At 42.3% G+C, this 26,242-nt stretch overlaps 1 protein-coding gene across 1 annotated transcript in view; it reads right to left on the bottom strand.

Annotated features, from left to right (window-relative positions):
- Positions 1-26,242, bottom strand: part of igf1rb (insulin-like growth factor 1b receptor) — a 66,771-nt gene that overhangs the window by 18,170 nt on the left and 22,359 nt on the right. The window contains exons 4-7 of the mRNA XM_027162655.2: positions 2,762-3,065; positions 871-1,007; positions 633-777; positions 76-284 (exon numbers count right to left, since the gene is read on the bottom strand). Coding sequence (XP_027018456.1) covers positions 76-284; positions 633-777; positions 871-1,007; positions 2,762-3,065 — 795 coding nt within the window. The remainder of the gene's footprint in view (positions 1-75; positions 285-632; positions 778-870; positions 1,008-2,761; positions 3,066-26,242) is intronic.

Genomic DNA, 26,242 nt, shown 5'->3' with positions numbered 1-26,242 from the left:
ATTGAACATTTCCAAATCCAGCCAATCCACCATCATGTTCTAAGCAATCAACCAGACACTAGTTTAAAGACTTACAGTTCGCACGCCCGCCGTTGGTGCGGAACTCGTCCTCCACAAACTTCTCCTTGAAGCCTGTTTTCAGCCACATCTTGCGAATCTCGGACATGCACAGGTTGGGGTTCCGACCGAAAAAGAGTTTCCCTGTGTGAATGGTCAGGTTGTGCTGTGACCAGTCCCAGAGAAACTGGAGGTGCTGGTTATCAAATGCCAAGAAGGCGTACATGCTGCAGAAATATATTACAGCAGGTCAGAAGTTGGATAAGGCCAGAATGAAAGTGTCATTCATGGCAGTAAGCAAGAAACAAAAACAGAGAGACACAAAACCTTCTGATGCTGGCATCTAAGAGAAACATCTAGAACTTCCCACAGCAGCCTTGCTTGGCTGACTACAGACTTGGATATGGAACTGTTATCATTTTACATCGAATCGAGAGAAGAAAAAAATCAGTGTTTATGCTGAAGTGTCATCTACTGTAGAGCTGTAACAACCTTCTTCACAACCTTCCGATTGGTAGCCCAACACCTTAACCACTAGGCTACCACATTTTACTTTGGTGCATCAAAACACTTACTTATCACAGAGCTCCTTCCCATTAATGTGATTCAAACTCTTAAGGAAGGACAGCGAGCTCAGAGTGGGAGAATGAGAAATCTTCACGCATCCAGTCACCGTCTTGATGAGACCTAGGAAGTTCTCCAACTCAGAAGCTATGTTGTCTGTGAAAAAGAGAAAGAACTGTTATAGCTCCACGGAATCTGACAAACTGTTTCCTGTGTTGTGTAGTGTGCAGTGCGCACACGGCTACTTACTGCCACGCCGGATGTTGATGCGCAGGCTCCCGTTGATCACAGTGCAGTCCTTTAGGGACTGTGCAGCGTCCACAGAGTCGATATCTTTCCCATCACACACCTTGTCGCACAAGCCGTCACAAGCACTGCAGAACATACTGTGGGGCGATAGACAGGATCGAAATTAGAGTCGTCATTTAACAGTTTCATAGGAGTCTTTTGATTTAATACAATTATGCAATGTTGTTCTAGGAAGAAAAAACAGGCACAGACTCATCTATCAGCCAGACATTAAACCAATGCCTGGTGAAACGCGTGTTGAGGGATGATATATTAGGCTGTAAATAATAATTCCTTTTGTTTTCACCGGCAGATTGCGGCTTCACCTGTCTTGGAAGAAGCGTATGTTAAGACCTCACCTTTCTTGTTTTGTTGCTGTCGTGTCATCGGGGCGAGCAAATGACCAAATTTAAAGAAAACGGGCGGAGAACTGTAAATGTCACTAGGGCCTGAATTCATGAAAAAAGAGTTTCTCCTAGTGGTGAAATTCTGAGAAACTTCTTAGAAATGTGGGTGTTATGCCATACAATAAAAAGAGAAGATCCTAGTCAAGATACGAGTTACTCATAAAGCATCTTAATCCTTTTTTATGTTATACCAAAAAAAAAAAAAACAACAACAAAAAAAACTTTTTTAGGTATGAAATTAAATGTCAGATTTTCCCAGCGTTAAAGAGACAGCAATATTTGATTCCTAGAAAATTCCATGTAAACTACCCATGACAATACATGATGCAGTGCTGATATGTGCCTGAACTACCTTCGAGAATCGTGACATGATATTGTTGTCAACTCGCCCAGCTCTACCTGACATTTCTCAAAAAGTGTTAGGAATAGTCAGGAGGACTTTTCAAATACTTTTTTAAGAGAGTTTTTTTTTTTATTTACTGCATTTGTCACATACAAATGTTAGCGCATCTTTAATATGATCGGTCACGAGCGTAAACCCTACAGGATGTAGCCTTAAATATCTTAACATAGAGACCAAGTGAAGACTCATAATAGAGATTAGAGAATAGATTTTAAAAGCGCTCAGTTTTTTTATTATTGGAAAACCAATCACAGTCTTTAAAAGCATGTGTCACACCTAGTAACGTGTTTAGCCCCACCTCCTCTCTAAGATAAAAGTGTTTGTAATCTCCTTGCTCTGAGATTGGTTCTCTTAAGATAAGATTCCTAGTCTATTTTTAAGCTAAATTTGGAGCTCTCTGAGACAATTCTTAGAATCTTTGTGAATACAAGGCCTGGATTGTACCTGAAAAACAAGTCCCTTTTTCACTCCTAAAAACAAACTTCATTGCTAAACCTGAAGTGCCAGGGCTGTCATTGTATCCATGCTATAAAATGAGCACATAATGAGTTACTTTTCTTGAATAGTGAATGTAGATTTGTCCACTAAAAACCTTAAAGTCTTTCTAATCTATCCAGATTTCATCGCCAAATTAATTTCAAATTTACAGATATTTATTTATCCTAGATATTTATTTATCCTAGATTTTAACATCCCAACCTGTCATGGTAAAAGTGGGACTATATAATGTGAGCTGCAAAATGGCTCTCAAATAAACAGAATGAATTTTACTGAAATTACTGAAATAAACACAGACAGACACCTGGTTTAGTGTCTGGTCTGGTCTATTCCTTACAAAGCTGCACTTTAACAGGATTGGAGACGAGCCAACTGATCTGCTGATCGTGTGGCGATTGCGTCTAGAGATGAAAATAACTGGAGATGGCTGTGGACTCGTGTCTTGTTTCAATACAAGTGGTTTAAAGACCAAAGACTATGATCAGGCATTGTGCTTTGCTGACAGCACCAAATCAACATAGATGCTGTGTTGTGTTTCACGTACCTCTGACTACTTTCACGATTGAAGCCGGGTGGACACTCCATCATGCACTCGCCGCCGTGGATGACGAAGCGCTCCAGATACGGCAGGTGAGCCATGGAGCACATGTCTAAGGTGATGCAGCGCCAGCCCTCGAATATGTACGTGCCTGAAGGACAATGCTCCTCACAGCGGCCTTCGTGGGAGTAGTGCTGGCAGGCGGCGCAGGCCGTGGCACTGTCTGGAGATGTGCAGCTGCCCAGGCACTGAGCGTGGCAGCACTCCCCCGAATCCATACATGCCCGCTGCCCACATCGCTCTGGGCACACTAAATAAGAGAGAGAGAGAGAGAAAGAGAGAGAGAGAGACACGCACACGTTAACATCCACTTCACTTTAACAATGATTACAACACCAATTCCTGCCGTGTTCTCTGATCCACTCTGAGTTACGAGGGCAGCATAAAAAAGGTGAAGATTTGAAGAGACTTATAGATTTAACTATCAAAGTGCAGCTGAAGCCACAACAAATCCACCGCAGTCATTTGAGAGGACTGTTTTGGTTTTGCCAGAGGCGCCAGTGGCACTGCGAGTGAACAGGAAAGCCAGATGTTCTCTTTAGAACCAAAGGAAAGGTGGTGCTTTTGCTTTTCAAAAGGTTTAATAGGCTTTATGCAGCTTTCATTTCGCCCGAATTTAAAAAAGATAAAACTGCAGCAGGAAAAGGCACTGAAGTTTTGAACATTTGAGATTCTAACTAAAACCGTTTACCGTTCAAGCTTTAATCAAATTGTTTCAAACGAAGCAACGATTACATAACCCGAGTTTTGCCAGCAGCTCACGGAGCTAACGAACAATGACTAAAGCAAAACCGTAAGCTCTGTTTTGGTAACTTTATTTCGTTTCCTCTGATTATTACGGAGGAAAGAAAAACATTAGGAAATTACTGCAGCATTTAAAATGTAGTTGGCCAAAAGTACATGATTCGATTTACATTTAGTCTGCAGTTATTAATGCATCATTTCCTCTAAACGGAGACTAGTCTGTCCCTACTGATATGTCCAACTAAAACTGGTGTAAATTTAGATCTAATTCAGATCTAATTTCAGTTTAATTTTATGTGCACAGTGTTCAAGATAAACAACCGGCACTATAAAGCAATGCTACACACAAACACTACTTAACCATGACAGAAAAAATAGAACTGCAAGTTTGCATATCTGCCAACCTCGAAGTGGAACAACGTGTGGACCTACGTGTCTAAAAACGTGCGAATATACTTCACTTTCAGTCCCGTACGTACCAGTTCCCGCGCACAGCTCCAGTGGTGTTTATACGCACACGTTCGGAACTTATGTACATTTGGAGGATTAAAAGCAGTGTCCACTAGATGGCATGTCAGAGCCAAAACATCGGTCTGTCCGGTTAAACTGTAACGTTCAGCGATTTCATGCGCAGAAGTCCAAGGTGTTCTGTGTAATCTTTAAAACTTTCTGCCATCAGCCTGACTGTTTTCACGATCTCAGGTCTCTCAAATCAAAGGCTGACAAAACAGACCTTTGGACGGGTTATAGAAGAGATTTTTCAAATTCAAACACAAACTGTAATAGGAAACCGGAGGGTTGATATTTATGAGCTATAAAATGAGTTATAAAAATGATATTTACTCTTGAACAGACAAGGTGTGATTATTTTCTAAAAATGTGCATAAGCCATGTAGTCATTTTGCCTACGCAGAATTAAAAAGTCTTAAGAGATTAAAGTAATAACAGGGGTTTGCATATATACAGTGTATTTACGGTAACCAGCAGGCTCTTGGGGGTGAAGAGCTGTCTCTCATGAATTAGTTAAGACACTGACATAGTTCCAGGTGATAAAGATGTTGCTGGAGCATCACATTTATTTGTACAGTGATCCAGAACCACTTCATCTTTTACTCTGTCACCAAACATGCTAGGGTTTTTCCACCTTTGACAATAAATAAATAAATAAATAAATAAATAAATAAATAAATAAATAAATAAATAAATATCACATTTAATCTGCAACTCCATTCATCTACACATATCCTACTGGGTCAAGAGGAACCTGAAGCCTTTCCCAGGAGACTCGGGACACAAGGCAGGTTACACTTGACCTCAGGACATAAAGACTGGATAGGATTGGCGGCAACGCTGATAAATATAAATAACTGATGATAACTATTTCCATGTCTAACGTTAGCTAGGTCAAAAGTACACAATGGATTTAATTTGACATGAATAATTTCCATATATGTTCCATTTGAAGGTTGAAGAATCTGTGGGTGTATTTTGGAGTGATAAGTCATAGCCGTGTAAACCGTTTAAATGCAGATGTTTTAATTAAGGCATGTCTGAGCTATTTTCAGACCAGAAGCCTTCGGTCACTTCCGTGCCATCCTGATGTCTCTCTAAAGATCAGCCTCTCGGGTGTCCACATGATCAGCCACAGGGACGCGATTACAGATGAATGGGGGCTGAATTAATGTGAGAAAATACAGTGTTCTGTGAGAAATAAAGGTTTAGAAGTCACATAAAGCAACATCAGTGCTAATCGTCCACATGCTGAATGTAAAGGGTTTCTCCTTGTTAGGGTCTGGTTCAGTCACACACACAAATCCAGGCCACAGATTCCACTCAGCTACAACTACCAACCAGATCCCCGTGCTATCATTCTAAATAAGAGCGCATTGTAAAAGACGAGAGAGAGAAAGAGAGAGAGAGAGAGAGAGAGAGAGAGAGAGAGAGAGAGAGATAGATCTGAATCAGGTCAGAACACCAGTAAAAAAAAAAAAAAACACCAGCTTTGGCACAGAAACAGCCTACATTTAAATGAGCTCCTGCTTCTTGCTCTTGATGATGATCGTTCTCACGATTTCCACAGTGGCCAGAGGCATTAGTGACAGGCCGGGAGCTCAGATATCAGTTTAGGTGACACCAGTACTGAAACTTCAGTAGAGGGGGCTGGGGGTGGGGTGGGGTGGGGTTGGGACTCCACCATGACAAATGAGATCGGTCGACAATTGCCCTCACAACACACTCCCACTCAGTTCATGTGAACTCGGGTGACCCCGAAGGATTAAAACCCAAACAAAGTGCCTGACGCCGTTAGCAGTGTTCTGCTGTAACGGAGGAGGCGTTACGTGTGAATTCTTGACACCGAAGCCAAAGGCCGTCCTCCAGAAATTTCCTATTGATTAGACACAAGCCTGCAGTAAGGAGGTGTTAATGGTGTATAGAGTTCGTTGCGTGTGTGTTTAAAGCTGTAAACTGAGAACATCCGCTTATGCAAAATGTTCATTTGAATATCAAAGTCAATGACGGTGTAAAAAAAAATGTGGAGCCACACGAAGAGATAATTCTGCACCAGGGCAGGGAAATATAAGATAACAGACATTGTGATCAATTATGATCATCACAATTCAGACATACTCTGTGGTGGATAGTTATATAATTAACACTTATTTACTGGAAGCAGCTGATGCACGTACAATTTTTAAACTTTTTTAAATAAAAACTTTTTTTTTAATGTTATAACCAATATATATATTTAGTAAGAAATTAAATGTCAGATTTTCCCAGCGTTAAAGAGACAAAAGCGCAACAATATTTGATTCCTGGGAAATTCCATGTAAACTACCCATGACGATACATGATGCAGTGCTGATATGTGGCTGAACTGCCTTCGAGAATCGTGACATGATATTGTTGTCACCTCGCCCAGCTCTACCTGACATTTCTCACGTCTCTGGATAATCATCGTGAGCTGACTACAGTGGAAAGCGAGCAAGAGCGAGCGAGTAAAGAAGGAAGTGTGAGCAAGGGCTAGAGGCTGTTAAAATGTAGATAACCTTGAGGCGTGCTCCAGCAGGCCAGATATACGGGTTAAAAAAACAGGAGGGAGCAAAATGGAAAGTTTCCACAGGAGATGATTTGTCATTCTCAACAGGCCTTTTATTTCCCTGAAGCAGCTGCTAATAGAAAAACATCCGTGTAGTGTTGGTAGATGTGCCTCAGGTAAAACTTGAGTGGAAAAGGACTACAAATTTCATCGGGGTATCAGGGTTAAGGGAGGAAACATCTTAAAACAATTGTTATGTAACAGACACTAGGCATTTTTATTAAATCAGAGGGTGAAGGACAATTTCTGTTTACTGTCAATATTAAGAAAATGTCCACAGTGCAGGTTTAATCACATGGTGTAAAACAACCTCATCATTGTTCGATAACAAACAAATCTACACTACATGGCCAAAAGTATGTGGACGCCTGACTGTCTTCCCCAATCTGCTGCTGTAAAGCTGGAAGCACACACCCGTAGCACACACTCGAATAGGATGTTTTTGTACGCTTCGCTGAAACCAAAAGGCCCAAACTTGTTCCAGCATGACTATGTCCCTGTGTGTAAAGAAGGCATGGTTTGTTAAGGTTGGAGTGGAAGAACTCAAGTGTCCTGAACAAAGCCCTGACCTCAACACCTTTGGGATGAACTGGAACACTGACTGCACCACAGACCTGACATCAGTGTCTGACCTTACGAATGTGCTTGTGGCTGAATGAACACAAATCCCCACAGCTGGAAGAGTGAAGCTCAGAACAATAAAGGAAGGCTACACCTTGAATGGGATGTTCAACAAGTGCGCGTGTGTGTGTGTGTGTGTGTGTGTGTGTGTATTAGTCAGGTATATACTTCATACTTTCTTATATACTAGTCATACTTTTGGGAACTCTCAAGAACGCTCGCACACGCACTCGGTGTCACAGTTCAAGTTGCTGGATCATTAGATGTCATAAAGCAGAAATAAATCTAATCTTTGCAGTGCATCATATAGTTTACCAGCCATGTTACGCTTCTGCTCAGTAAAATCATCATCATCATCATGACATTTTGCAAAGCCGTATTGATTTGACCGATGTATGGAGACATGTTATGTCTAAATTTAATAATAAAACCATGTTAAAAATTACCATGTGTTAACCAGTTAACCACAGTTAACCATGTGGCTATGAACTAAAAATAAAAAGTCTATATAGGCTTTTATTTTCTTAGCTCTACAGTACAGATGTGTGAAATCCAGAAGCAGCGGGAAAATTAGCTGTGTGCTTGCGTTCAAAAGCAACATGACTGAATATTGCACTTGATTAAAGAATCCTCGAAAAACGCCAGAGCAAATTTGATCAGTGAACATCCTGCATTTGATGGACGTTCTAAAAGTTTAACTTCCAAACAGAGCAGCTACGTTCCCAAAGTCTTCTGCCGATCTCGGCGTACACTAATTCCTTCAGACACACTTCAAACGAACGTTTACTTTCCGTTGCGTCAGACTGTGCAGTTCTGTGGAAGTCACCAGCAGCTGGAAAAGTCGAAGCAGTGAGCTAGAACAGCTGCAATGCGCGTACCGCACGAGGCTTCGCATAACATGCACTGCATTCTTTCTCTGCACTGTTTTGGCTGCCTTGTCGTGTCATTTATTTGCATCGTCTCTCTCTTACACGGTTAAAGGCCAGTCTACGGAGGCCACGTGTTCGTTTTTCAATCTTGCCATGGTTAGAGCGTTAGAATTCATAACTGATAAGGTATAAAATCTATGCAAGTTGGTTGAATATCTAAACTATCTAAACTATTTAAACAACTATTCTATTCTGGCAAACACCTAGTGATGGAATAACTCACCAACATTTACTCTACACCTTTAAGTACCTGACACTCACACGACTGAACCAAAAATGTACTTGTGTGACTGCCAGTAACTTAAGGCTGTTTTTGAAACTTGAGTCCACACCTGGCAGCGATTCTGGGCTCGTTTAGGGAGGAGCTTCTGATCGCAGGTTTGCACATCGAAGATTCCTTACCAAATGTGACTTCATTGCGTAATGCTGTATGTCATTCAGATTTGTAAGAATTAAAGGCAATCTCTACCAATGTTCATCATCATTGGTATATTTCTTTGGTATGAATCCTCAAATGGTGCTGAAAAGTGATAGACAAAGACTAATACTAAATGAAACTGGTCTTTTTTCTGTGATTTAATGAATAATCCAAATAGAATTTTTTGTCTTACTTCAGCTCAACACACATGAACTCTGCAAGAAAATCCTGTGACTTGAATCTGCCCAGATATAACGTATTCAGGGTTTGGAGCTGAATCCATTTTTATTTCAGTGCCCCCTTTGCTCTTTATAAAGTCTTTAGTAAAGTCTTCTTACCTTTCTTTTCCTGCCATCAAGATGAAACAGGAAGTTACAAGTTGGACCAATCACATATCTCAACATCCAGGGATCAATTCTCTGGACTGCTCTCAGGTCAAAATCAGCTACAAGACAAACTGTCCTTAGCCTGGGGAAAAAACCTCAAGCGAGAAAACATCGGTATAACGCATACCCTAACTGGTCTCCTGATTTCTGCCAGCTTTTCCCCAACTGTCCAAAAGCCAATAATAATCCGAGAGAACAGAGTTTACTAAACAGTTAGAAAAATCTCTCCGCATGCTGGCCAATATGTTCTTCAAAATAATGTCACAATTGGGCAATGACCCAAACCAGTGCATTTCCACTGCACAGCTGAATGCAGATGAACAGCAGGCCTGCAAATCCCCTTCCAGGAATCATACCTCCATCAGCTCTAGGGTGTTATAGCTAGTTGACTAGGTTACAAAATAGCCGCTCATTACCTTCTAACAGGTTTTAAAGGTGGAGTCTCCGTTGTTTGAGAAATGCTTCAGAAAGAGAGAGTGTTCAGTGCGCATGTGTGACATTAGCAGAAAGCGGTTTTAATATTAACATGGCGGATAAAAAGAAAGAAAGAAAGCGAAGAAAGGCTTATTTGCTTACTTATAAGGCAAGAAGCAAGACCCATGTTAATATAGGATCAGCTTTCCAGCGCTGGAGAGAACTGAACGTCTTCCGCGTAAAACGGAGTTAAACCTTTCACGGTACAACAAAAGTACTACAAAAACACATTTGTATTACCATAGTATTACTCATTGAGTTCATTTATTGATAAAAATATCCCCTCGGTCAGCTGCCCCAACAGGTTCTGCCATAATACTTGTCTGGGTTATACTTGTCTGGTGTATGTGTGGGCGGCGCTATCAAAACAGGGGTGGGACCCATTTGGGTTAAGGGTGTGTTTGTTTTGGTGATTTCAAATGTCAACATTGGCTTTCAAACAATGGAGACCCCACCTTTAATATTATGGCATTAATGTAGAACATTGAGTTTGCACCATAACAGAAGATCAGCGTTAGGGCTGCAGCGTGACGCTGATAGTATAGTAAGTAAGATAGTTAGTAAGATCAGTCACATCGACTGTGAGAACTCAAAGCATCAACGTTACATTCTCTTGCCAGGCATAATTGTGAAGGTTCTGTAGTTAATAAGCGCTGGAGTTATGTGACCGCGGTATACTGGCCTTGGCTTTGGTAGTGTTTCCAAACCTGCGTGCTCCTGATTCAGGGTGCGCTGCTCCACCATGAAGCAAATTAACTTGAAACATTCAGCAGCTTTCTAAATCAGTAAAGAACTGTTTGTTTGTTTGAGTGCTATTGTGCACAGTCAGAAAAACAAACACCAAACAAAACAAAACGCAAACAAAAAACATCTGATTTGCGTTGTGTTCTTCATGCACGTTCATGATGCCACAAGATATACAGAAATGCACCAGGGTTCACCAGAATCAGGCCAACCTCACAGGGTTGTAGCGAACACAATTGTAAACTAGAGCAAAAACATTGTTCCTGCTCAGATTGAGATCCATATAAATCTCTCGTCCCAGGTGCCTGACCGTCGTTTCTCCACCCGTGAACACGTGTTCGGATTAATGAACGTCCTTTATTTGTCAGGGAAATGATGCAAATCTGTCTGCCCAGATGAGATTAAAAACCTCGAATGACACTCTTTGTTGTCCATCAGCGAGTTCTCGCTGTCGGCCAATCATAAATCACCACTAGCAGAATTGATCAACTCACTACAGACTGTGGAGAGTAATATCATGTTAGTGCAGCTTTTACAAAACAGGCCTCCACACTCCTACACACATGCGCACACTCACACACATGCCCACCCCCCCAACCCCCACCCCCCCAACCCACACACACAAGCAGCCTCATGGCACAAACAGAAGAGCCATGGAACACACGCCTCAGGCCTTTTTATTTTTAGTCAACACCGTCACCTCGGCCTCACTTCCCTATTAATTCAGGAATCTCTCCAAGTTCATTTGAGGTCCTCGCAGCTCTGCTGATCTTGGCTGCTCCAAAGCAGCGTGTCTAAGGAAATCAGGTTGCACTTGCTGGCACAGTGTGTCCTCTGCCTCTCTTCTTCTCTCTCACCCTTCCCGATCTGTGCGTGTGTGAGGAAAGAACGTCAAGAAAGTGACAATATGGAGCCTGAAATTCTTCAGGCATTCTTCTGCATTTTCAACTAAATCTACTGAAGATTTCAATACAATAATATCTGTTATTTTATTTATTTATTGTTTTACAGCTCGCATAAACAAAAACGGCTGCGCTGTCTTCCTGTGTTGATCGAAACTGTACACTGAGGATCAAGCTCAAGTTTCCTCGTCATTCATCTCCTGCGGCGGATCGTCGCTCTGGTGAGAGAAAGACGGATCGTCCATCATCATCATCATCGTCACCATCATCAACCAGACAGCCTGAAGCTTCCCAGAGCAATAAAGCACGTTATGAAGGTAGCAGAGCATTATGAGCGTTAAGAGGCGGCCCACGTCAAGGATTGGATTTTCTATTCGGGCAGAAGGCAGTGTTAAGTAGTCTCGCTACTGGAAAACACGGCAGAACATTTCCAATGACATGTTGAGGCACGAACTTAAAAAACAAATCAATTAGGCTTTCCTCAAAGAGAAAGCACAAACATTTGCTACTTTCCTGAAAGTCCTGCCCACTTTGACATCAACACAAGCGAGCTATAATTACAGCCCGAGTGCTTAAAAGGCAGCAAACAAATTCAAAGCAGTCCAGTGATAAGAAACACAGGCATCTTTTTATACAGAGAAAGAACAGATAGGAATAATAAGAAAGGAAACAGACAGGGCTCGCACACAAAGATGCTCCATGAGATAAAGTTATTAGTGGACGCTGTATTGATACTCAGCATTTTCCCAGTGAGTTTAGAAACTCCTGAGATTCCAGATCACAAAGCCTCGTGTGTTTGTGTGTACTTATGTCATTTCTGCGTACTTATGTCATTTCTGCTTTGCACGCGCTTAATAAGGCTGAAAAATAAAAGCTCATTTGAGCATTATAGCCAGTTTTACTCAATTAATATTATGCTGTGTTTACTACATTAGTTATGGCAGAGCGAACACACCTTCATCTGATTGTATCCTGCAAGTTTGTACTCATCTGGTGGTCCAATCGAAACCATTTGCACAAAATGTTTTCTATTACTTCTATTAAAAATAATAATAAAAAAATTGTGATGTGTTTATTGTAAAGATCGTCCTGCACAACTGGATGAATAAAAACTAGTGTAAATATTCCAGTCACCTTTTCAGGTACGAAAAGAAAAGTTAGAGAGGGAAAAAACAACATATAGAAAACTTAATCAGTCAAACAAAAAACAAACACGGGTGTTAGAACAATGGCACTAAACCAGCTGCTAAAAAAAAGATCAGTTTATCATTTATGGATTGAAAAAGGTGCCATTAAATAAAATAAAAAGTATAAGCCATCATAATGTATTTTATATATTCATTTGATTTTGACTGTTACCATTAAAAGGACCGCTGGGCTGAATTTTTTTATTTTTATTGTTTTAAATTTGCCTTTGTTAATCAATGTGTTAAAATACTATATGAAATGTGTTACATGGTACATTAAGTTAAATACAAACCTGATACCTAAATGTCACCTGATACCTAAACACTAATGTTTACACTTTTGGGAGAAATACTACACAATAATACAGAAATATAAAATCTATAATATGATACATCTCAATGTTTGTTTTTTGGATAATTTCAATTTTTTTTGTCTACAGACAAAACAGTGTAAATTTGCTGTGACTCGAGTTTATGGTATCATTTCTATTCCTGCTATACATGAAATTCTTGATTAAAACATAAAAAGTAAAAAAAAAAAAAAAAAATTCCTCCAGGAAATGGCTTTATTACCTCAAGGATTCTTATAATGGCCAGATTGATGAAAACAAGCTGCTGGCAGCAAAATCTGCAGCTTTCTGTTTTAATCGCTTGTATTATGTGCACAAAGTGGATGGAAACTTGGCCGTGTTTCTTGTTGTCCTGTTGTGGTGAGGGTGCAGCAGCAGTCTGGGGTGTAGACAGGGGGGTTTTAGAGGTCTTGTTTGTGCGAGTCTTGCGAGTGCTGTGTTAATAGCTGAAGTGGCAGCGAGGGAGTCGGCCACGGCGCAGGGTAAAAGATGAACACCGTTCATTAAAAGCCTCTGTTTGCAAACAGCCATTAATCAGGGCCAAGATCGTTGGGGCAGTTCCACTGATATACTGTTAGCTGTCCAGATTTGCAGCAGATGTCCAGTCTGAGGTCTCTGTCATTGAAGTGACTGTTGTGATGTCAGTGTCCTCCCAGCATACAGACCACTGATTAGGCGCTCCACGCCAGTACGAAGGATCATCAGAATCTGGCCGGATGGAGCCACTTCAGCCATACAGGACTGTTTTGAGAATACAGACTGGAACATGTTCAGGGAAGCTGCCATCTATGACCAGCACATTTGTTTGGAGGAATACACGGACTCTGTGTCTGGGTACATAGAGAAGTGCATTGAGGACGTCACTTTTGATAAAACCATAACCACGCGAGCTAACCAGAAGCCGTGGTTAATGGGTAAGGTCGGTGTCCTGCTCAAACAGAGGGATACTGCCTTCAAGTCAGAAGAACAAGGGCATCTCGGGTCAGTAAGGGCTCAGCTTTCCAAAATAATCAAGAAATCAAAACGCCAGTATGCACAGAAAATTAACATTCACTTCTGCGATACCAAGGACCCCCAGACGCATGTGGCAGGGTGACACTTGAGTAGTGGGAGTACACATTTCTGATGACCTCACCTAGACTACTAATACCAACTTCACAGTGTATATGGCATGACAACGTCACATCTTGCAAAGACTAAAGAGAGCCAGCCTCCCACCACCCATCCTTACCACCTTCTACAGAGGAACTGTAGAAAGCATCCTGGCCAGCTGCATCACTGTGTGGTATGGAAACTGCAAAACCTTAGAACGCAAGACCCTACTCACAGCGAGGACAGCTGAGAGGATTAGAGGAGACTCCAACCCCTCTATCTTCTAGGCAAGAGCCTCTGCAAATTTCCATTTACAGTTTCTCTCTTTATTTATCCTTCTTATTGCACCTACATTTTACATTTCACATTTTTATTGTATTTCCTCTCACTACAAGGAACTTGAATTTGAAAAGCGGGGGACATCTGATCATCAGCCAATTAAAGTTTTAAAGAATTTCCTTTTTTTTTTAAAAATGAAATAAAGAAACTTAAGGACAAACATGAGTGTGAGTATGTTTCTGGCACTGGGCCGCTGAGATGCTGGGTGTCTGTTTGCTCTGTTCAGCCCACAGGCTTTTGAACATTCATGATGTTCAAATAACACGGTGTGAGGTGGCCAGGTCCTGGAGCTTTGGCACAACGGGCACAGCTTGGCTGGTACAGCTGTCACTTCTGATTTCTTGTCTCCTGTGCCTGCGTTTTATAGCAGCAGAATCCACACTGACGAAGACAAGGGTGTCACCTATAAATAATAATCCGTAACAAAGTGCACCTGTGCCATGTCTCCAGGACAAACTGTGCTTCAGGTAGCTTGCAGGAAAAGCAGCGACAGCCCTTAGTCTGCGACAAACTGTTACAGCAACCAGGCTGCAGAATCGTATCTATTGCCATATCACTGCCTGCATCTTATAAACACTTCACCATGTGCAAAAGATACAGGATTCAGATTACTGCTTTAGGGCCTTGTTTATGGGCAAAGAAATGGTAGAACATGGCTGTGGTGTATACACACACACATACACACACACACACACACACACACCCCTTCAGTTAATAATCAACAATAAAAATGGGCAGAAAAGTGTGATCTCCATGACTTTGCTTATGGCATGGTTGTTAGTGACAGATGGGCTGGTTTAAGTGTTTCGGAAACTGAGCTCCTCTAAATGATCACACTTTCCATCCACGATGAGCAGAGAAGCATCTCAGACGGCACAACACGCCAGACCTTCTGCCACATGACTGACTCCTAATAAAGACATCAATGAGCATGTAGGTCAGGGTCAAATTAAAGACATAACACTTGTCTGGTTACTTCTGTGGAAATCAGCCTACAGTAGAAGAGTCGCACCCAGCGATACACCCATGACTGTAGGAAAAGTACTACAAGGGTAGCACATGTTGACCTCGTGTGTCTGGCTTCAGGCCCACAACATTTTACCTGACTATTCTGTTCCACTTGTCAACATCATTTTAGAAGCATATATGATAAGAGGTTTGATTTGGTGTAGAATGTTTTACACAGCATATTTTATGTATTAGCATCAGTATAATTCAGATCAACAGAAACATGTCTGAGACTGTTCTTGATCGATGGCTGTCGTGAGAAAGGAGCACACAGTTTTGATCATACGAATTATCTGTGTTTAGGTGAATCCTAAATGGCTGACCAAAAATGCTGAACATTAACCCCCCCTTTTCCACCAGAAAGAACCGGGTGCTGGTTCAGAGCTAGTGCTGGTTCGAAGTTGGTTCCACTGGCGAGCCTTCTAAGAACCGTCTGCCTTTCCATGGGCTAGAGAGCCATCGCAGAGCCGAGTCTTACGTCACTTTATACAACGTTATACAGCACCACAAACACAACATCAACAATGGTGGATGTTGCTTTACTGCGAACCTACATTGGCATCCAAACGGGGCGAATCCTGATTTAAAATTATATAAAAAGGCACTAAGGACGTTCTCTTTTGTCTTGTTGGTCATAGTAACCCCGCCCCCAGCCGCTGACACAAGCAGTTCTTAAGTCTAGACCAGCAACGTTTTGGTGCTACTTAAGAACCACTTCTCCTGGTTCAGAGCCGGTGCTTTAGGTGTCGAAAACGAAAGAAGAACTGATTTTAAATTAGGCTCTGGCTCCAAACCAGCACTAAAACTGCCTCGGTGGAAAAAGGGAAGTAGTTGCAAACTCTTTAGTATCTATATTCATTCTGAAGAGTCTGGTATTTACGTTTAACGTCACAGTGAGATCTGTTTTAGGTCGAGTGAGAGTAAGTACAAGTGGAGTCAGGGTTAGGCACGGTGACAGCAAACAGCAAGCAGCTTAGACATGTCTGAATCATAAGGATCTGATCCCTGTACCAGACAGGTGTTCCGTTCCTGCATGCACAGGATGTGCACTCCCTGATTCAGGCAGTCTGCCTCGAGCCATCAGGATTAGCTGTGGTGATTAAGAACTGGGGGTGGAAAGGTGCGTTCAACACGCGGTATCATAACAACTGTGCTCAATCTATCAATATCTACATTAAATGCATAACAGTGTCATCAGATATGTTTATGAAAAAAAGTGATCTTGTTTTCAAATTCTTGAAATAATTGTGAATGTGACACCAACAAAAGATACCACCATATAGCAGGTGGGGGTGCGGTTTAAGTATAGGTCAGGAGTTGATGATTGGCATGGCATACCTAAACCTACTTTTCTCTGGTTTTAAATATCAATATTGACTTCCTTCTCTCTCTCCCTGTGCAGTGTGTGTGTGTATACAGCTGTGAGCACAGAGAAGCTGACATTGATGAGTGAGCTGGAAAGCTGTCAAGCTTATTTGTGTTGAAAGCTTTTACATAATTTTTTCGACTACCATGCAGCAGACATGAGAGTAAATGAAAAGCTTGCACATGACCGTTCTTTGGGCCTGCTGCGTAATTGAGAGGCTTACAGTCGACATTGTAACACGCTGCAACCAGGCGCTGTGCGAAGAAATTGCTTGCCATGACGTGCACATGGCAGCCTGGCAACTTTTGTGGATGGACATGCTACACGACTAAACCTCTGAGTCGCCGTTACGGTGAAGGTGTGGACAACCCGAGGTATTGACTCGACTTCACTAGCACGCTAAACTCTCCATCATCAAAGCTGGACTAATTTAACTCCTGTTCTCACACACAACCTGCATATTGTTTCTCTTTGTGAATACTGAACAGAACAAGCATTTCTGCCTCTTCCTCATCATCTTTCATTTGTTTATATAATTCTAGCAACATCACAGCTTTTGCTGTTCTTGATAGATTCCTATCGCTATAGAACTGTTGGGAAGTTTCAATAGCGCCAACTAAAGAACAGCACCGGTATGTGTGGTTTCATCTTCCTCGTCCCTTGCAGGTGTTATCTGGGTGTTAATTACACTTGCAGTCCACAGATTCCAGTTGGAGTACCAGGTAGGACTGTGAAGCAAACGAGACAATCCTTCAGTGGATGTGGAGCTGACTACTCGCATCATGAGGCAGGAGACAAAGCGACAGTCGGTCCAGAGCAGAACAGACTGGCAGTGTGCTCGGCCAGACGCTGGGGAACTGGAGAAGCCTTGTTCGGGCAGAACATGGCACTCTCTTTGTACATACTGACGAGTGTGTTGAACTAAAAGAGAAGAACTGGACTGTTGCTGTATTGGCGAGTTTGGGGGAAGGCAGAAAGTTGAACATTAATATTGTTACAGTGTCACGATTAGTAATGGTGAAGGATCAGACAGTTACCTCAACGTTGACGCAAAAAGTACAGATTCAAATGCTTTCTGCTTGTGACTCGCCAAAACAATTTCACTCCAAACAATCCCCTCTGTCTGGATTTGCCATAAATCAGATTAGAGTGAAATCTGTCTCTCTGTGCAGTGCAGCACTCTCTCGATCAGATTTTAACCACAAGGTGATGGACAACGAGCACCATTTATCAAGCTGGATACCACTAGATCTATTAGTAATGTAATCTTATGAAAAATTACTCCTATATTTAATTGGATAGCATAAATATACTAACTAACAAACCTCGACTTGATCCACTTCTAATATGGTAACTTGCATGAATTACAGCAAATTCCACAGTTGAGTTATTGGTTTGGATTACGGATAACAGCGCTGAGCCGACGTCATTATCCACAGCGCCTTATAGAAAAGCTGTGGAGTCTCCGTCAAACACATCGTCTACGACAGACGAGCTGGTCTATCTGGACACAGCAGTAAACAAATTCCTAAGCTGATGGAAAATTTAGTGCCTACTTATTATTTTAATAGCACATAATAAAATAGTTTTACTCTGACGGATTACTGTGTGCTCCGAGCTGCCTGTGAGTTTTGTGGGTGGCACTAAATACCACTTTACGTCTGATCAACACACGTGAGAGCACATATCCATTCTGTCTACATACAAACGTGTCATAACACTAAAACATTATATTGATCACCCTGTTACAATGGCACCTGTCGATTGGTGGGATATATTAGGCAGTATATATTAGCAGCAAGTAAACAGTCAGTTCTTGAAGTTGAGGTGTTGTAAGCAGGGAAAAGGGGCAAGGGGTAAAGATCCGACCCCTTTTCAACCTTCAACAACAAGGACAGATTTCACTATTACACTCTCCTAGGAGAAAACATCTATGAAATACCTAAACAACACGACTGACTTTGCATACTCTTTGGCAGAATTCAACAGGATACGTTCGTTGCGTCTTCTTGAAAAATACAGTGTCTAAGAAAATTCCACGCACTCTCTGAAGCTTAGCGACTGTCACCCTCTCTGAACTTGGGGGCTGATTTCCCGGAGGACTGATTCATTCTGTCAGCATGTTGATTGTTCCACTGTGGCGTCTGAGGCCGTCTCGGAGCAGCGAGCACGTAGACGTGACTCTGCTGGAATCCGGCATGCCTTTCATGTGTAAAGTGGTCCTTTAACACACCAATGCTACAGAGCGGCAGCACGGAACGAGGAAAACACCAGGCCGTTTCCAACCAAACACTCGAGTCACAGACAGACCTCGGGGCAAAGATCCTTATCTAGTCTGAAACAAAACAGCCTGACCTTCTACTCACACACGGAAGAGACTGTGAAGCCTTTAGTTTATGACCGCACCGTAATGGAAACATAATACAAACACACATCTAAATGACAACAGGTTCTCATGAATCTAAGTAACGACCGAGTAAGAGGAGAGCATGACCCGCTGCCAGTTAGGTAGCGCAGTATTCTCTTTCTGAATAAAAAAACATTGTGGCGTCAAAGGCAGGAAAGAATAAAAGCTCTTTATCAGGAGAGGGTGAGGAATATAGCACTGTCAACTAGCCAAGAGAAACTGACCCTTTTTTTTTTTCCAACCCTCGTCTCAGACTGTTCCACACACTCACATTACACACACCACCCTGAGTTATCAGCTGACTCGATCTCTCAGGACTATGGGAACACACCTGTGCAAGCACTTTTTGTCTGATCTGATTGTGCCATGTGAGGGACTAAACTCCATGCCAGGGTTTATGCCTCAGTGGCCTTTATTTCCTCGATTTCAGCAGCTATTTCTATGTAACATTTAAAGTTGCCCTTCTTGGTAGTGATTTGTTTGCCAGAAACACCTTTAAAATACACCTCAAACAGGAAGGATGCTACGTGAAGGACTACTAAAGGTCATACTCTTTGCTTGTCCTGTGACCTTGAGTCTGTCTGGTTCGGTTCCAAAATGTAATCGGTTCATCTGCTGCTCACAAAATGATCAATTCAGCTAAATAAAGCTTCAAACATTTAACCACTAGTACTTGATACTAATGTGAACAACCTGATAACGTAATGTAAAAAGTACATAGCTGTAAATACATTTACATTTCATTTACATTTGGCAGACGCCCTTATCCAGAGCGACGTACATAAGTGCTTAAATCTCTAACACTGAATACATTAATGCTGGTTCACTAGGTTACATACTTAAGATACCATGAGTTTAAAACATTTGTTCAAAGTTACAATGAAAAAGTGTCTTTTTTTTTTTTTTTTTTTTTTTTTTAAAATGCAAAGGATAAGGAAAGAAGTGCTAGTTGAAGTGCTTCCTGAATAAGTAGGTCTTCAACCGCCGCTTGAAAATAGCCAGTGACTCGGCTGTCCGGACCTCTATGGGAAGTTCATTCCACCACCTTGGTGCCAGTACAGAGAAGAGTCTTGTAGTATACTTGCCTCTTACCCTGAGAGATGGTGGAACCAGTCGAGCAGTGCTGGTAGATCTGAGGTTGCGGGGTGCAGTGCGAGGAATGATGAGGGCTTTGAGGTAAGAGGGAGCTGGTCCATTTTTGGCTTTGTAGGCCAGCATCAGTGTTTTGAACTGGATGCGTGCAGCTACCGGAAGCCAGTGGAGGAATCGCAGCAGCGGGGTGGTATGCGAGAACTTTGGCAGGTTGAAAACAAGCCGGGCAGCTGCATTTTGGATCATTTGCAGAGGACGGATTGCGTTCATAGGTAGACCTGCCAGCAGTGCGTTGCAGTAATCCAGTCTAGAAATGACAAGAGACTGAACAAGTACCTGGGCAGTCTGTGTGGACAAAAATGGCCGAATCCTTCTAATGTTGTAGAGAAGAAACCGACATGAGCGACTCACATTTGCAACATGAGAGGAAAAGGACAGTTGATTGTCCATGGTTACCCCAAGGTTGCGAGCTGTGGCTGAAGGGGAGATCAGATCGTTGTGCAAGGATATAGCAAGATCGTGACCTGGGGATGAATCACCTGGGATGAACAGCAGTTCAGTTTTGCTAGGATTGAGCTTTAACTGATGAGCAGTCATCCATGATGAAATTTCTGCCAGACATGCTGAGATCCGGTCGGAAGCTGTGGCATCTGAGGGTGGGAAAGAGAAGATAAGTTGTGTATCATAAGCATAGCAGTGGTAAGAGAACCCATGTGATGAAATAACTTCACCAAGAGAGTGAGTATACAAGGAGAAAAGAAGAGGACCAAGTACTGAGCCCTGTGGGACGCCAGTGGAGAGTCTGCGTGGAGCAGATGTCACTCCCCTCCATGTTACTTGATACGAGCGTCCTTCCAGGTAGGAGGCAATCCATTCCCAAGCTGATCCGCAAATCCCAAGACTCTTGAGGGAGGATAAGAGAGTCTTGTGGTTGACCGTATCAAACGCTGCTGAAAGGTCAAGGAGGATAAGGACGGATGATAGTTTGGCTGATCTAGCAGTATGTAGCTTCTCAGAGACATCCAAAAGGGCTGTCTCTGTAGAGTGAGCTGCTTTAAAGCCAGACTGTTTGGGATCTTGGAGGATACTTGAATGGAGGATACTTGGAGGATACTTGAATACAATGTATAGATGTCTCTGCATTCTTGTGTGAGGTAATAGAGGGGATCATGGACTGGACTGGCAGACCACCGTCTGGATGCAACCCAGGGAAAATAGCAGAACTGATCCATCTGTTTGTGGAGAGATGGACGGACAGACGGACGGACGGACGACAACAACACGGTTTCTGCATTACCACATGATAAACTATTCAGCTGAAAGCAGGACAGAAACAGACACTAAATGATCGATCAAACTCTGTTTAAAGACAACTGGTTAGAGAGGTATGTGTTTATTCTCCACTTCAAAACAGGCATCTCATCTGTACACAGCCTGTGGTGTTAGTCAAAAGTGGCACGGTAGAGCAACTGTGTGAAACAAAACAGAATCAGTATGAATCGGTACGTTTATCAAAGTTGCATGTAAATGCTTAAACGCTTAAAAAGTAACTGATCTTGCTATTTTGTAACTGATCTTCCTATATTGATCATGCTAGCTGCTTAACCAGGTCTTACACGTTTCAATGAAACTCCAAACAAGTCTGGCACTTTTCTTCAGAATAAAATGGTGTGAAATAACTTATTTTTTTAATATCTGAAATTTAAAAGTACCTGCCCAAGCAGTATGAAGCAGTGTGTGAGTGTGTAACAGACAGAAAGAAAAGTGTGGACCCGTTGACCAAGGATCATTGATTCAATTCCAGGTGATGTCCGAGAGAGTAAAACAGGGGGGTGTTGGGGTAGACAGAGCGGCAATGGCCGAGGCATATAGCTGAGTGATCTAACACAATGTACACACACAGTGTACGTGACAGCCACTCGGGAACATGCCGGTGTAAAAGGCTTTACTGACGTGGCAACACTAAGGACAGTAGTTATAAAGGCAGCTATGTGGAAGCACATGCTGTCAACACATTAACAGGTGACATGACTTGCCAAGGTTGGAGCGGAAGAACTCGTGTGGAGTCAATCCCACTGAACACATATGAGATGAACTGACTGCACCCAGGCTTCCTCACCCAACATCGATGCCTGACCTCACTAACGCTCGTGGCTGAATGATCACAAAACCCCACAGCCACACTCCAACATCTAGTGGAAAGCCTTCCCAGAAGAGTGGAGATTATTATAACTGCAAAGGGGAAACGACTCTTAATGCCCATGATTTTTTCAGAAGGCATATTCACTGCACATCTGGTTGTGACATGCCTGCATACTTTGTCATATAGTGTACTTTGAGATTTGACTGTTTTTTCCTTTTCTAAAACAAACATTTTAAAGCTTAGCGACTTTAAAAAAAAAAACGCCTCGGTTCCTGAGGCGTATGTTTACCAGAGAAAAGTTGCATCATGCCATCTCTACTTAATATAGTATTCGTGTACATCAAACACCAACAGTTTATTTGCTGAATTAAATGCATGTTTGATAAAAAAAAAACATTTCTTTTTCTATGATGTGAAAGCTACAAAAATTACACTGGTTCTAAGTACAAGCACAATAATATAAGCTAGACTATAAGCTAGACTAAACTAAGCATGCAATGGATAGTTAAGAAAATAGAAAACAGACCGAAAGTGAGGTTAAATGATAAGGGAGTGGATGATTCACAGCTTTCCTGTGATCTCAGCTGACGCCGTTTTGCCGAGCCCTGTGCCCTGACTCCAATACGAAGCCCCAGACAAACACTCACTTTGGATAATCTGTTCATAAACAAGTGTAGATGAATAAACTGTGGACAGCGAGTCGTCTGTCCTTAACTGGCGCCAGGACTGGATTCAGGGTGTGGAGTCATAACAAGCCGAGTCTGCGCTGCAAAACAGCGCGTCACTGCGGCACACACGCCTGCGAGCTGGAACTCTGTGCCCACTACCACACGCTCGTCCTCACCTCCTCCCCTTCCTCCCTCATTCATAAAATGGCTCCGACACTCCTCCAGCTGCTGACATGGGATTTATGGATAAAGGAGAGAGCGGAAGCCTGGTGCGCTTGTTTTTCATTCCCCTCAGTCCTGTTCAGTACAAGTGCCCCCCATTTTCCCTTAGAAATCGCCCAAGCCCTCCGGCTCAAACGTTCGACGTTTAGATGAGTGAATCACCTTATGCGGGACTGATTTAGTCCAGCACTGTGATGGATACAAGCACACAGCAGCACTGAAGCTTTCACAGGGTAGCATAAATATTTTAGCTGCTAATTACAGTGAGGTTGCAGGCTAGATGTTTGGGTGCAGTGTGTAAAAGTGAGAGCGTGTGTGTTTTGAAATCCATACAGACATTAGCTGCTAACTTGGGTGTCATTTATCAAATGTTTCTATGCATAGTGTTCCTTGTGCAGATTTACACACACACTCCTGGCCACGAACACACACAAAGCTCAGTGGTAGGAAAGTGTAACTGCAGATAAACTACATTACTGATTATATTCTTAGAACAAGAAGCAGTCACTTTAACTTTAAACTCTTCATCGAGCAGAAATGAAGACGCTAGCTCAAAAATAGTATGAATATCCTTCGCAGAAACTGTGAACTTTCTTGCTCCCAACGAATTGACATCACAAATCAAAAGGTTCCTAAGTGGTAGCCTAGTGGTTAAGGTGCTGGATATTGACTGGAAGGTTGGGAGATTGAATCCCTGAGCAAAGCCCTTTAACCTCAATAGCTCAGTTACAATAAGAAAACGTAAGTCGCTCCCGATAAGGGTGTCTGCCAAATGCCATAAACATAAGTGAGATTCAGTCAAGGAGTCAGCTCATATCAGGGAGTTAAATGTACAGACACACCGGTCAATCGTTCCAGTTTCAACTACCAATAATGTCACAGTAATTCATGGCTTGGAGTAAAACCGCCTGTGTTCTCTGGGTGAAAAGGAGGGCATACACTCTTTCCCCTGTCAATCACAGCAACACTAGTCAATCATGAGCGTATGTTAAGAGAGCAGATAGCATTTTCCTTCGTGTCCCACCCGCTGCCCTGTGACGGGGCACGAGCAGCTGAATGAAAAGACCATGTGACATTTGATGTGATGCTGTGGGTGGACCTTGGCAACACCAAAATGGGAAGAAAATAAAGAGCTCCTATACAAAATGGAGTGCAGGTTGAAGGGTTTGGCAGGTCTGTGACGTCTTTATGCGTGGCAAGGGAACGCCAAAGTTCATAGCTGAATCCAGGAATTCATGCATTCACTTATTTTCTGCAGTCTATATTACCAAACACTAAGCTTGTCGAATTAAATAAAGCTACTTGCCAATTTTTTGTCTTGTTGTTTTGACTCCCAGGCAAACAGAACATAAGACGGGGCAGCACACTGGTAGACTAGCTCATGAATTTATGTTTAGTCAAATGATGAGATACTACATAGGGCTGAAGGAATTGTCTCAGAGTCTCTGTGTCGGTCTTTCTCTCTCTTAAGGAGGCAAAATTGCATCTTAAACATCGCATCACTTTTATGACACACGAGCAATAACACACGGTACGTTCAATTTTTGACACCTGAGTAGAAACACGCGAATCGAATCACATCAAACACGCCGACTTCCACACGTGTTCAGACAGAATCGACACCACTGGACATGGAATGTACTTCCAGCAGCCTAGAATAAGCAGCAATGTGATCTAAGTAAGGCTTGTAAATGAGCTCTTGCTCTCCTGAAGCAGATCAAAGCGAGTCTCTCTTGACTCAAAGTGTGTCCCTCGGGTACTGTCTTCAAACAGGTTTTAATAAAGAGACAAAGAACCTCATGCTGATAATTACATCCTGAACACAAACTATAAATCTGTGCAAGGTGTTAGCCAGTGGGGAAAAGTGCAGTCAGGCCGTCACCACAGGATCTGAGAAGTAGAGTACACTCCTCTTTATTATAGTTCAAGAAGAACAGTGTGTGTGTGGGTGGTGTGGTGGGTTTACTTGACTGACCTCACCGTGCCAAGCATAAACAGTAGTAAAGCACACTTCCCGATCCTAGCCTGCTAGCCTCTTTAATCTGTCGATTTTTTTCCTCCAGGGAAGTTTTTACTTTGTGTGTGAGGTCACGTCGAATGAGGAATAAAACACGGCTTTACTGATGTCATATAAACCAATTCTCCATTCTCATGTGAAGGCTTGACATTTCTGAGACAGGGTGCAGCAGTTAGCACGGGTGTTAATGGTTAGCCACCGGGTCACAGCTCATAAGAACTAAATAATTAGATCGATCACACTGTGTTCTTGCTGTCAGAAAATGAACTAGAGAACATTTAGAACTCACATCGCCTGACCTTTGGATCCAAGTTTGGAGACACCAGACTGGATGAGCATAAGGAAATGGCATTTATTCTGGTATTATTATAGCAACTGTGAGTGAAAAATGTGTTTGGAAAACTTATTTGCAGACAGAAGCTGCCTGACTTTATGAATCCTGGTGTGTTTGTGTTAACAAAATCCATTTGTCACAAGTCTTAAGATGACAGCTCGGCTATCTATTGGACCTAAATCTGCTTGTCCTGGGAGTCACTGCTGCTAATTTGTCTATCTGTCTTAGATTCTTAGAGTAAACACAGTAAATGTCCATAATGCTCAGCATGGTTATTCTTTGTCCTGCAGGCTTGTGCATGTACATAGGTGTGTGTCTATACACATTCACACAAAGAAGAGGTGATGAAAGAAGAGCAGTTAGGACAGCAAAATGGCCAAAGACTTCTCAGGACGTTTTCTTTACACGAGCAGTTTCCTGTGCTTCTGTGACTTTATAAAGTTTTTCGGGTTTTTTTTTAACAGTGTGCTCACACAATAGGGCGTTTGGATGGTTTTAATTTATTTCTATTAGGTTCCAACTCCCAAGACTGCTTCTTGTCTCCATTTCCTAACACACTTATATAATGCTAACGGAACAATTGTGATTTTGCCGAGTTTTCCCTGGTGACCTTTTCCTCTGACCACATCTGCAAAATGAAACGGGTTTACTGGCAGTGACAGTTCATAACTGCTGGAACACCAGACAGTCGAAATAGAAACATTTCCCCAAAGCCTTGGACAGTGTTAAGAAGCGGTGATACTCACCACTTCATTTATTTTTTTTTTTGTGGTGAGGTCGTATAGTAAAAAGCTGCTTTTTGGTTATTATCGCTCAGATTTGTGTAAACTGTGCCGTCCTGCGCTCCACCTCCTCACCAACAGACGGCGGGAAGAACTTACAGTTCG

The sequence above is a fragment of the Tachysurus fulvidraco genome, chromosome 2 (genome assembly GCF_022655615.1).
Source record: "Tachysurus fulvidraco isolate hzauxx_2018 chromosome 2, HZAU_PFXX_2.0, whole genome shotgun sequence".
In the NCBI taxonomy this organism is placed as follows: domain Eukaryota; kingdom Metazoa; phylum Chordata; class Actinopteri; order Siluriformes; family Bagridae; genus Tachysurus; species Tachysurus fulvidraco.
This window is presented reverse-complemented; position numbering and strand designations above follow the sequence as displayed.